The sequence below is a fragment of the Phyllobates terribilis genome, unplaced genomic scaffold (genome assembly GCF_046119375.1).
Source record: "Phyllobates terribilis strain yellow unplaced genomic scaffold, ASM4611937v1 Scaffold_1__5_contigs__length_1240528914, whole genome shotgun sequence".
Taxonomy (NCBI): domain Eukaryota; kingdom Metazoa; phylum Chordata; class Amphibia; order Anura; family Dendrobatidae; genus Phyllobates; species Phyllobates terribilis.
In genome coordinates this window covers 28553152-28566708 of record NW_027362761.1, presented here as the reverse complement: position 1 = coordinate 28566708, position 13557 = coordinate 28553152, and the positions used below count along the sequence as shown (strand labels likewise).

The 13557-nt window shown below is 45.2% G+C and overlaps 1 protein-coding gene across 4 annotated transcripts in view; it reads left to right on the top strand.

Annotated features, from left to right (window-relative positions):
• The window catches only part of GNA15 (G protein subunit alpha 15), a 135999-nt gene that overhangs the window by 86869 nt on the left and 35573 nt on the right, over nt 1-13557 (top strand). For all 4 annotated transcript variants that reach the window (XR_012255249.1, XM_073660640.1, XM_073660639.1 and 1 more), the window contains 3 exons: nt 1373-1557; nt 6432-6586; nt 12751-12879. Coding sequence is in view for 3 of the 4 variants with exons in the window: in XM_073660640.1 (XP_073516741.1) it covers nt 1373-1557; nt 6432-6586; nt 12751-12879 (469 nt within the window). In the remaining variant the exon portion in view is untranslated. The remainder of the gene's footprint in view (nt 1-1372; nt 1558-6431; nt 6587-12750; nt 12880-13557) is intronic.

The following is a 13557-nucleotide window of genomic DNA, read 5'->3' as shown; positions in this document are numbered from 1 at the left end:
GAATGCTACCTTAGTTGGAACTTGCAGCAACAGCCAGTAGGATTGCTGTGGTGCGTACGCTTGTTAAATTGGACTAGTAAAATGGTTGCAAAACTTTAACCTTCATTTATACTTTTAACATTGTATCTTTTAATAATGATTCCCCTTGACCAAATATGCAAAGTACCATAAATTACTATGCTGCTTAGTAGCTACACATAAGTTCAAGTCCGTAAGGGAACACGTGGCAGGGGTACGGTCGTGGGGTGTACGGTTGCTAAATTGGACTAATTACAATGGTACTCAAATTATAAGGTGCCCTTTTTTAAAAAGATTTTTTTTAAAAAAATAACACCACTCCTAGGTTTTTGCCAAAAAGGAAGTAACAAGAAAAGACAGATCAGTTCACATTCCTAAAGCAAGTACCTGTATTTTGTTGCTATGTGTGGGCTGTAACATTGGACTGATGCAACAAGCAAGTGTAGAATTTTTTTTTTTCTATAACACGCACACTTTGTCAGGTATATAGTTAAGATAAATTTCTGAAATTTGGGCATTTTTCTTTTTAGTATAAAAAAAATATAAAAAAGGCAAAAATAATGCAAAATATATATATTTGCTGTCTTTTCTGTCTCACAAGTCAGAAATCACTCTTTCTCTGACACAGAAGCCTTGGTTTCAGGACTTTTCTTAAGTAGCAAAATTAGAACAGAAGGCTATTAAAGTGCCCTCCTTTATTGTGGTGTCTGAAGAAGACAAAAAGGGTGTTATTAAGGTGCTGTACTGCAGCATACCACAGATCTATCAATTCAGTCATACTGACTCTGCAGGTCCAGCACCTCCCTATCACTTGAATATTATTCACAGACTGAGACTACCACTTCCATTTTAACTGTGCTTCAGCATTGCAGTAGTAAACCACAATCAGATTTAGTTTAGACCTTTTCTATAACTATTTGAATAGAGCTATATTCTTTGATACCCTATCCATAAGGTGCTAAATTCTAATATGGCCATAAGTCATCAATATCAGGTCAGTGGGGGGGCTGATAACTGACTGGAACTCTCACCAATCAGCTGTTACAAGCTGGGGGGTGGTTGAATGTAAACACATGGAACAGGGCTAGACTCCATTCAATGTGAAGTGGCTTCTGACGAAGATTGCAGATCAGCTCCTATTTTGTGAGAGTGACTTCTACACATTAAATAGAGCTGCATAATTCAGCTCCGATCTATGTGTTTACATACTGCTACCTTCAAAGCTTGTAATAGCTGATGGGTGGGGATGTTGGATGTCGGAATCCATCAATCTGACATTACCTTTCCTACAGATAAGTCATCAATATATTCTGACCAGACAACCCATTTAAAAAATGCGTGTCTTTTCTTACAGGAACTGGGGAGAGTGGAAAAAGCACATTTATTAAACAAATGAGAATCCTCCATGGATCTGGTTTCTCAGAACAAGATCGTGAAAATTATGCCAAGCTTATATATCAGAATATCATAACCTGTGCTCAGTCCCTGGTGGATGCAATGGAGATCCTCAGGGTGCCTTATGTCTGGGAGGAAAATAAGGTAACGGTATTTCAGTAATTAAATACTAATATCCAAAAGCAGTTTAAGAAGTGTGTACATTATAAGTGGATTTCATGTTTTGAAGTTCTACATAAGACTTGAATTGAATGCAAATGTCAAAACCAGTGTTACAGCCCTGATCCAGTGCCACTTCTTAGCTGCAGCTTTAAACATGATGCCACTGCTGCAGCCAAGAAAGGTGGACAGCATGGAGATAGTGTAAGAAATACCTTTGTAAACTTTTTCTTAACTATGACTGTAATATCCCTGGTGGCGTGCTGGCATGGCTTACCACCTCCCACCATGCAAGACCACCATCTTACCTATCAATCCAGGCTGCACACTTTGCTCCAGTACCTGCTGTGTCTCTTGTCTGATTGCTTAGGGCGGCGGCGCGGTTACGGCCTGATTCTTATAGTTACTGTGTGCGCACTCCTAATGCCTCCCCAGCCTATTGCTGTGAGTCACTGGATACTTAAACCCCCTCCACCCAGTAGGGGGTGCCTGAGCAACACTTTTCTTCAGTGGTCCTGTCCTGTATCTTGTCTGTTCTGCCCCTGGGGGCTGTATACCCAGGCCTGTTACCTGTATCTGTGACTTCTAGTCTGTCTCCGCCACCCTGGGGGCTGAGTTCCCAGGCTCGTTACTGTATCTTGTTCCTGTTTCAGTTCCTGTCTGAACTTTGTCCTAGCCCGTTACCTGTTTGTCTCTATGTCTGAACCTTTCCTTTTCCTGCAGTGTCTGAAACTGCACCTAACTCCAACTCGTTGTCCCTGAACTTCTGTTTGTGAGTTTTGTGCACACTCGCTACTTCATTGCAAGTTCCTTGTGTGTATCTGGTTCTGCTTGTTCACCGCACCTGCGGTTTCGCTCTGCTCTGCTTGTTCACCGCACCTGCAGTTTCGCTCTGCTCTGCTTGTTCACCACACCTGCGGGTTTTGCTCTGCTCTGCTTGTTTACCGCACCTGCGGGTTTTGCTCTGCTCTGCTTGTCTACCGCACCTGCGGGTTTTGCTCTGCTCTGCTTGTTTACCGCACCTGCGGGTTTTGCTCTGCTCTGCTTGTCTACCACACCTGCGGGTTTTGCTCTGCTCTGCTTGTCTACCGCACCTGCGGGTTTTGCTCTGCTCTGCTTGTCTACCGCACCTGCGGGTTTTGCTCTGCTCTGCTTGTCTACCGCACCTGCGGGTTTTGCTCTGCTCTGCTTGTCTACCGCACCTGCGGGTTTTGCTCTGCTCTGCTTGTCTACCGCACCTGCGGGTTTTGCTCTGCTCTGCTTGTCTACCGCACCTGCGGGTTTTGCTCTGCTCTGCTTGTCTACCGCACCTGCGGCTCCGTTCCTGTATCCCAGTCTGTACTGGTCCCTATCCTCCCTGCGTTCCTACCTGCCAGTGCCCGCCTGTCTACATGCCAGCTGTGCCTGCCAGTGCCCACCTGTCTGCATGCCAGCCGTGCCTGCCAGTGCCCACCTGTCTGCATACCAGCCGTGCCTGCCAGTACCCACCTGTCTGCATACCAGCCGTGCCTGCCAGTACCCACCTGTCTATATGCCAGTCTAACCTGCCTTTTCCTGAATTCCCCAGTGTGGGTTAACAGCTGTGACCGGGGTCTGACCTGGAGTAGCACCTGGTCCCTCTGCTCGGTTCCTCCCTGGTTCACGGAGTCGACTGAGCCGCCGTGCGACCTTGGTCGGACCGGGTTGATACTTAGTCACGCCCCTCCAGGCACTCCTCGGTTCATGGTCCAGTGGGATCACTAACCACGCTCACGCCAGTCAGTCTGGGCGCGAGCGTAACAATGACAAGTTGACATCATACCAAATCTTCACTTTTGGTGACTCACCCATGGTTATCTAATGCATTTCATGATGGAAACCTGTTATGCCATATAGTGACACACAAGGAAGGTAAAACTGTCACTAAAAAAGACCTGGGTGTATTGGTGGACAACAAGCTCACGTTTGGTAGCCAGTGTCAGGCAGCTGCTGCAAAGGCAAATAAAATAATGGGATGCATTAAAAGAGGCATAGATGCTCATGAGGAGAACATAACTTTACCTCTATACAAGTCACTAGTGCGACCACACTTAGAATACTGTGTACAGTTCTGGTCTCCGGTGTATAAGAAAGACATAGCTGAACTAGAACGGGTGCAGAGAAGAGCGACCAAGGTTATTAGAGGACTGGGGGGGTCTGCAATACCAAGACATGTTATTACACTTGGGGTTATTTAGTTTGGAAAAACGAAGGCTTAGGGGTGATCTTATTGCTATGTACAAGTATATGAGGGGACAGTACAAAGACCTTTCTACTGATCTTTTTACTCTGAGGCCTGAGACGGGGACAAGGGGGCATCTTCTACGTATGGAGAAAAGAAGGTTTAATCATAATCACAGACACGGATTCTTTACTGTAAGAGCATTGAGACTAAAGGGTAGGCCATTTATATGGATATACCTAAATTAAATGGGAATGGTTGGTGATATCAACTTCCTGTTTGCGGCACATTAGTATATGGGAGGGGGAAAACTTTTCAAGATGGGTGGTGACCATGGCGGCCATTTTGAAGTCGGACATATTGGATCCATCTTTATTTTTTTCAATGGGAAGAGGGTCATGTGACACATCAAACTTATTGAGAATTTCATAAGAAAAACAATGGTGTGCTTGGTTTTAATGTAACTTTATTCTTTCATGAGTTTTTTACAAGTTTATGACCACTTATAAAATGTGTTCAAAGTGCTGCCTATTGTGTTGGATTGTCAACGCAACCCTCTTCTCCCACTCTTGACACACTGATAGCAACACCGTTGAAGAAAAGCTAACACAGACTTCTAGTATCCATTGTTTCAGATGCTGCAGAAACAACTTTCTCGAGGTTCCCAGGCCGGCTAAAGGGACTCTTGTGGAGGGATTCTCTGGTGATCCACTGTCCAGGATACTAGGCCCATGTCTACCCTAGCAGCCCTTATAGAGCCTGTCAGCTCTCTGCAGTACTGCACACTACAGACTGAACTCTCTTATGGCTTCTGGAAACTACCCACAGATTCCTAAAGTGCCCACCCACTATGGGCTGTCCTCACAAAGTTAACTCTCACACTGTCTAAATGCCTGCTATCATACTGGCAAACTTTACCTTTCACCTACATTGTAGACAGTGACATCTTGTGACCATTAGTCAGGGCCAGCTCCAGGTTTTCGTGGGCCCCGGGTGAAAGAGTCTTAGTTAGCCCCTTTAACACACACCACGATTCATGATGCACAGATACGGTGGAGAAATATATGTATACAACACAGGGCCCAGGTTGTCCCCTCATTCTTAACATCTGCAGACATGCACACACGCCCAGTAGGCAGACATGCATGCACACACACAGTACACAGACATGTGCACACACACACACATAGTACGCAGACATGCACACACACAGTATGCAGACATGCACACGCACAGCCGGCAGACATGCACACACGCACACACACAGTATGCAGACATGCACACACATACACACAGTATGCAGACATGCACACACATACACACAGTACGCAGACATGCACAAACACACATACACTCAGTACACAGATATGCACACGCACACAGTACGCAGACATGCACACACGCACAGTACGCAGACATGTACATGCAGACATGCACACACACATGCACACAGTACGCAGACATGCACACACACACATACACAGTATGCAGACATGCACACACAGTATGCAGACATGCACAAGCGCACAGTACGCAGACATGCACACGCGCACAGTACGCAGACATGCACACGCACACAGTACGCAGACATGCACACGCACACAGTACGCAGACATGCACATGCACACAGTACGTAAACATGCACACAGACATGCGCACACACATAGCATGCAGACATGCACACACACAGTATACAGACATGCGCACACATGCAGGCATGCACACGCATACACACATGCATATGGTACACAGATATGCACACATATAATATGCAGACTTGCACATACACAAACATATACACAGGTACGTTCACATACAGACATACGTACATATTTGAACACAAATTCTTAAAAACACATATAAAACAGACATAAATATATATACACATTCATACACACTGACATACACAGATATTCACATCATACATGCACACAAACACATTAGAAATATTTTTAATATGTGGATTGGGGAAGCTGGCAACAAGCCTCGCTCACTTGCCCCCGGTCAGTCTCCCGTCTAGCTCCTCTGGCATGTGGCAGTGCAGGGCCACCAACGTGTCTTTGATGGCCATCACAGACATGGCCCTGGACCATCAGGGGGCCCACTCGCCATCGGGCCCCGGGCTGCTCCCCCAGCATCTGTGCAGGACCTCTGGCGCTGCTTGATTGCCGGCACTTTACCAGACATAGCTACGCGCATTGCGCTGTGCGGCTGTGTCTGCTGGTAATGATGCGGCAGGGGCGACACACCAGCACAATTAAAGGTGCAGTGTCGTCCCTGCAGTGTCATTACTACCAGACACAGCCGGAGAGCGCACTGCGTGTGGCCATGTCATTGTAAAGTGCCAACAATCAAGCAGCGCCAGAGGTCCTGCACAGATGCTGGGGGAGCAGCTCGGGCCCCGACGGCAAGGCCCTGCCATTAGTTAATACTACAGCCCACAGGAAAGATGTCAGGAACAAAACATTATTCACATTCTATACGACAGCAGCATTGATGTCTTCAGGGGGAACATGGCAGTTTGTCCATCTCCTTACAGCTGCACCCCAAACGTCTTCTATATAAGGACTTGTGTATGATGAGGAAATGTAAACATGTATTGATTGGGATAACAAACATTTTAAAATTATTGACAATCTTACCATGTGCCTTCTTTTAGGTGAATGGTAAAATGATCAGAGCCCTGGATGTATACAGTATACAGCAATTAGAAAAGCATCATGCTCTAGCCATCAAGAAATTATGGAGTGATCCTGGAATTCGTAAATGTTATGAAAAGAGAAGAGAATTCCAGCTCCTTGACTCAGCCTACTAGTAAGTTTGGGAGAATTTTTTTTTTTGCATCACCCATGCATATTAATCTCTTCCACAATGTAGTTCTTCAATACACTGCAAATTTTCCATCCAGAGCTTTGCAAAATATCCAATTTGTGTATATGTATCATAATACTTTACCAGAGTAAATTCTTAACAAGAGTTCTCTGCTTTATCTTTCACTAATGTGCTGGGGAAAATGATTTTGTGGTATTTGCTAATATGAAAGATAACTGATTCAGCTTGCACAGCCCTTCAGTTCTCAACATGGCCACTGATGGAGGAACATGTGACCATACTTGTCTGTCAGCCTCCATTGATATACACTGTTTATGGTTTTTCCTAGTGTTATACAATTGGAGGAAGGTGATGGACTGCACTAACAAATATGCAGTGCTTCACAAAGTTGGAAACTGGTGTTATACCCACAATACTTTTACATTGGGAAGTGCCACAAATTCTTGTCCTCAACACCTTTGTTAAAATAAAGTGTACAACCTCTTTAACCCCTTTACCCCTGAGGGTGGTTTGCACGTTAATGACCAGGCCAATTTTTACAATTCTGACCACTGTCACTTTATGAGGTAATACCTCTGGAATGCTTCAACGGATCCCCCTGATTATGAGACTATTTTTTCATGACATATTGTACTTCATGATAGTGGTAAAATTTCTTCGATATCACTTGCGTTTATTTGTGAAAAAAAAATGGAAATTTGGCGAAAATTTAGAAAATTTCGCAATTTTTAAACTTTGAATTTTCATGCTCTTAAATCAAAGCGATATGTCACACAAAAGAGTTAATAAATAACATTTCCCACATGTCTACTTTACATCAGCACCATTTTGTAACTAAAATTTTTTTTTCTTAGGGAGCTAAAAGGGTTAAAAGTTGACCAGCGATTTCTCATTTTTACAACAAAATTTACAAAACCATTTTTTTTAGGGTCCACATCACATTTGAAGTCACTTTGAGGGGCCGTTATGACTGAAAATACCCAAAAGTGACACCATTCTAAAAACTGCACCCCTCAAGGTGCTCAAAACCACATTCAAGAAGTTTATTAACCCTCCACATGCTTCACAGCAATTAATTGAACGTGAAAGGAAAAAATTAACATTTAACTTTTTTTCACAAAATTTTTACTTTAGACCCCAATTTTTTTATTTTCACGAGGGTAACATGAGAAAATGGACCCTAAAAGTTGTTGTTCTCCTGAGTTCGCTGATACCCCATATCTGGGGGAAAGCCATTGTTTGGGTGCATGGCCGGGCTCGGAAGGGAAGGAGCACCCTTTGACGTTTTCAACGCAAAACTCCCTGGAATTGACATGTCGCGTTTGGAGAGCCCCTGATGTGCCTAAACAGTGGAAACCCCCCACAATTGACCCAATTTTGGAAACTAGACCCCTTAAGGAACTTATTTAGATATGTGTTGAGCACTTTGAACCTCCAAGTGTTTCGCAAAAGTTTATAATGTAGAGCCGTGAAAAAAAATCCTTTTTTTTCCACAAAAATGATATTTTAGTTGCATTTTTTTTATTTTCACAAGGGTACCAGGAGAAAGTGGACCTCAAAATCTGTTGTCCAATTTCTACTGAGTACACTGATACCCCATGTGTTGGAGAAAACTACTGTTTGAGCGCATGTCAGGGCTCGGAAGGGAAGAAGTGATCGTTTGGAATGCAGACTTTGATGGAATGGTCTGTGGACGTCATGTCATGTTTTCAGAGTCCCTGATGTGCCTAAACAGTGGAAATGCCCAACAAGTGCCCCCTTTTTAGAACTGATACCTGATTTGTGAATTTCATAATGTAGTGTCATACGTCAGTTGTGTAGGACAACCTGACGAACACTACACAACTGACATAGGGCAATCTGACGAACACTATGTCAGTTGTTTAGTGTTCGTTAGATTGTCATATGTCAAAAATTAATTTAGTAGTGCATGAAAGTATGGTACCTTCTGAAGCATTTTTTCATGCACAGGCTAGGGTTGTCGGGGCAGGTGTCACATTTATGAATGGTGTCCTTGCGTATTCCCCTTTTGGAACACACTCAGCACCTCTTTTGTGACTTACCTTTTTTTCCTGTTTGAGGAACCTCCCCCGGGAAATGCTGGCCTCGTACAATTCGAGGTCCTTCAGTTCCGGAAGTACTGGGGCCCGCTCCGTCACCGCTGCCAAATATCAGGGCCTTGATCACTACCTCCTGGATGTAGAAGTCTGGCCTGCACATCGTGATAGAAGGAAAGATTTGTGCATTGCTATCTGTATGATGTGCACGGCCGGCTTCTTGTACCACACCTTGGCCTTTCTCAAAGCACTGTATGGCTGGAGGAATTGATCAGAGAGATCAACCCCCCATGTACTTGTTGTACTCCACTACAGTCTGGTTTGACGACCTGTGTAGAGGAACCTCATACAGTGCAGAGGGTGCTGCCATCACCATGTATGATGGTCAAGAAAAGGACATCCCTCTTGTCCTTGTACTTGACCACCAACAGGTGGTTGCTACATTGGGCTCTGCTCTCACCCCGTCTTTGGGAGGCATCTCTGATTTTTGCGGACAGTACCGCAGGCTGCGGTACGTCGCGCAGAGAGGGACTTGAAGAGCGGGATACTGGTATAAAAGTTATCCACGTAGAGGTGATAACCTTTATCCAGCAGTGGGTGCATCAAATCCCACACAATTTTCCCACTCACTCCCAGAACAGGGGGGCATTCAGGGGGTTCAATCCGGGAGTCCTTCCCTTCGTAAACTCTAAACTTGTGAGTGTAACCTGAGGTACTCTCACACAGTTTATACAGCTTGATTCCGTACCTGGCCCTCTTACTGGGCAGGTACTGATGGAATCCAAGCTTCCCCTTAAAATGAATTAGGGACTCATCCACGCAGATGTCCCTTTGGGGCACGTACACTTCAGCAAACTTGTTGTTGAAGTGCTCGATGACCGGCCAAACTTTGAAAAGACTATCAAAGTTCGGGTCATCGCGTGCAGGACACCTTGCATTATAATGCAAGAAAAAAAACAAAATTAGTAGGGGAATTTGTAGATCTCATATATAATAAGGGGTACACCACTCAAGTAACTCAATAAACTCAGAAGAACACGAAGTGTTTAACGTACCAAAGGTAAATATAGAAGAAGACCATGTTTTAAAATGTAAATTACAAAATGTTTAATAATTGATAATATAAAGAACAACACAGGATCCAGACCATAATACATACAGTTACATAGGACAACCAAGGCAATAAGGGGAGATACGACACAGATGGTGCTATTGTAAGCCATCACAATCCATGGGTTGAACTATAATTGTGACACAGTTCACAATATTTAGTTGTTTTGGAGAAGAACAGAATGTCAGAAGTCTCACATGGTAAAATAATGTAACATTGTTGATAGTGTACAACCCACATTATTGTAGACTTCCAATTCTAAACAAAATACAATAGTAATATTTACAGGGATATGGACTTTACCAGTGAGCCAAAAAGAGACAATTTACAAAAAAGTTCTTGTGGCTGGCCTCAAAATGTGTCCGGGTCATGACCATTCGGAACACTGGAGTGTCATACAAAACATCAACACTCCAGTATTGCCAAATTTCTGGCTTCTTCAGGATCCCCATATGAAGGACCAGGCCCCAAAATTTCATCATTTCTACTGCGTCTACAGAAGACCAGTTAAAAAATGATGAAGAGGGGTTTTGTTCCAAAAATTGATTAGCGTACAAATTAGTTTGTCCCACCATGAGGTTTTTAAAATCCTCGGAGAAAAAGACTTTGACAAAGTCTAGTTCTGTGAGGCCAGTGGTGTCAAACTTGATTCCTGATTCTGCCACGAAATCAGGAATCAGTGACTCATAATTTTTGGGGGATGAGGTCCATACGGGGTCAGTAGTGGGGGGCGCTGGTTCATCTTCTCTCATGGGAAGGCTGCGTGGCGGTTCAGCAGCACCTGAGGAGGAAGAGGAGGACGACGATGAGGAATCAGAAAAATAAAGAAAGGTGGGATCCTCGCCCTATCTGTCAGTGTCGGAGGCTAGGAAAGCGTATGCCTCCTCCGCTGAATAGCGAGTTTGGGATGAGCGGGACATTTTTTTGCTATGTTTGTGGTGCATGTGTGTCAGAACTTTATTTAGAGTGTGTGTGTGTGTCAGCATGATTTTTGTAAACTTTTTTTACAATCGTAGGTGGTGCAAACAGCGAGCACGAGTGCGGATCAGTGAACTATGTCACCAATCAACACTCGGCGCCTGCTGGATGTGCACACGGATGTGGTGGAAAGGAGAGGTCAAAGTGTAAAACAGCAAGCACAAGTGCGATCAGTTTCTGATTGCCTGAAACAGTGAGAAATGCTGTGATTGGTTGTACAGACTTGAACAGTTAATCAAAGCGATCGTGGTTTTGGGGGGGCGGTGACACCCCCTAGGCTGACTACTCCATCTACCCTAAGGTAAGATGACGCCGGAAATTTAATGTGATCACTGCGATTTCGGTCGCAAGACCGCATTAAAAATCACGCCTAATAGTACATAGCTGGTATATAAGGCCCAGGGCGCAGCTACATACTATTACTGACCTCGTCGTAAATGGGTTAAATGAACTCTGCAGACAATACTGCTACTCTATGTAAAGCGGAGTGCAGAGCACGACATCTGGATTCTCTCTTTGATGTCATGCTCCATGTCCAAACCATGAGCAGCATGAATAAGATCCTGGCTGCGTGATTATAACCAGGTATATAATTGTAGCGTCGGCGTCCCTGCCTCCTGCTAGGCAGGGACGCTGTTCCCCTCACCTCTCCGCTCCGAGCCCGGCGTCTTCCTCCCGCTCTGCTGGCAGCACGCGCTCCTTCCCGGCCACGGTTCTTATGGCACGCGCGCTCCCCCCCCCTCTTAAAGGGGCCGCGCGCGCCGTCCTAAGGAGTCCCCGGCCAATGGCCGGAGGACTTCACCATATATAAGGCACCTCTTCCAAAATGGAGGTGCCCGAGCAATGTTGTTGCACTGTTCACTACTCTGCTTCAGCCCTCAGGTCCCGTTTCCAGTTACCTGCCAGTTACCTGCCAGTTACCTGCCAGTTTGCTGTCTGATTCCTGCCTGTTATCCGCTTACCTGCTTGCTAGCCTGAGGTCCGACGGTCTGCCTTCCGACACCTGTCAGTCTGTCTATGGACCAGCTTGCCCGCTCACCTGGCAGCGCTCACCTGCTACCTGTCTGCTAGCCTACCTGGAGGCTCCGCCGTCACGTGCTGTGACCACCTGCCAGTCCAGAGACTCTTGCCCGCTCACCTGGGAGCGCTCATCTGCTAGCTGTCTGCTAGCCTACCTGGAGGCTCCGCCGTCACGTGCTGTGACCACCTGCCAGTCCAGAGACTCTTGCCCGCTCACCTGGGAGCGCTCATCTGCTACCTGCCTGTTAGCCTACCTGGAGGCTCCGCCGTCACGTGCTGTGACCACCTGCCAGTCCAGAGACTCTTGCCCGCTCACCTGGGAGCGCTCATCTGCTACCTGCCTGTTAGCCTACCTGGAGGCTCCGCCGTCACATGCTGTGACCACCTGCTTATCCAGAGACTCTCGCCTGCTCACCTGGGAGCACACATCTGCCATCTGCCTGCTAGCCTACCTGGAGGCTCAGCCGTCACAGGTCGTACCTACCCTTTACCCAGAGACTGTCCCGGTCACTTGCTGTGACCTCCTGCCCGTTTACCCAGAGACTGTCCCAGTCACTTGCCGTGACCTCCTGCCCGTTCACCCAGAGACTGCCCCGGTCACTTGCTGTGACCTCCTGCCCGTTTACCCAGAGACTGTCCCGGTCACTTGCCGTGACCTCCTGCCCGTTTACCCAGAGACTGTCCCGGTCACCTGCTGTGACTACCTGCCTGTCTTCCCTGGTCGCCACCCGCTTCCTTACAAGGACCGCCCCCTTGTATAAGTTGCTCAGAGGTTCCGCCTCCCAGACCCGTTACAATAATTCTGTGAAACGTTCTGGTGTTTCAGAAAAAATATGCTTTGAAGATCCAGTTTGGGCAGCATGAATCACCTGACAGGTTCCCTTTAACGCAGCATTATGGTTCTTGCACAGTGGAGCTCTATGATGCTAGATTAATCATGGCTTTCATTTTTCTGCTGACGTTGGTTTCTTTTCTTGCAGTTTTTTATCCAATCTGGAGAGGATCACTCAAGATGGTTATCAGCCCACAAATGAGGACATTGTAAGGATTCGAATGCCAACTACAGGAATCAATGAATATTCTTTCCAAGTAGAGAAAGTTAATCTAAGGTGAACCGACATTTATTATCAACCTATCACAGAGTATATTTATGTACTATTGGGTGACAATATTCAGATTTTAGATTATGTGGTATAAAATAAGACCAAGGGTGGCATAACAATTTCCAAAGAGCAAGTGTGAAATAGAAAGAAAAAAGAAATAATATACAGGGTGGTCCAAAAGTAGGTGGCCAGAAAATAATAACATTTATTTTGATTTATATATAAAATTATATTTACTAACACAAGCATAACATTGACAATTAAATTTTATTCTGAACAATAATACAAAAGCCCTTAAATTTTATCAACGCAGGTGCTCAAACGGTTTTCCATTACAATTTGCACAGCTTTGAAGTCGCCTCTTACGCTTCGACAAACTTTTTTGCACAAGTCTCTGAGTATTAATTTCTTGAAATGCATCTCTTATGTAATTTTTCAAATCACTGACACTTTTTGGTTTTCGACTATAAACTTTGTCCTTGAGTACTCCCCAAAAGAAAAAATTCATTGGGGTGAATGTGCCGGCCAATCAAGTGGGCCTCTTCGGCCAATCCATTTATTAGGAAATGTTTCATCAAGATACTCGCGGACCACTCTTGAATAATGTGGAGGGGCCCCATCTTGTTGGAAATAAAGGTCATTTGAATTAGGCTGTTGCTATAACTGGGGAACAACTTGATTCAT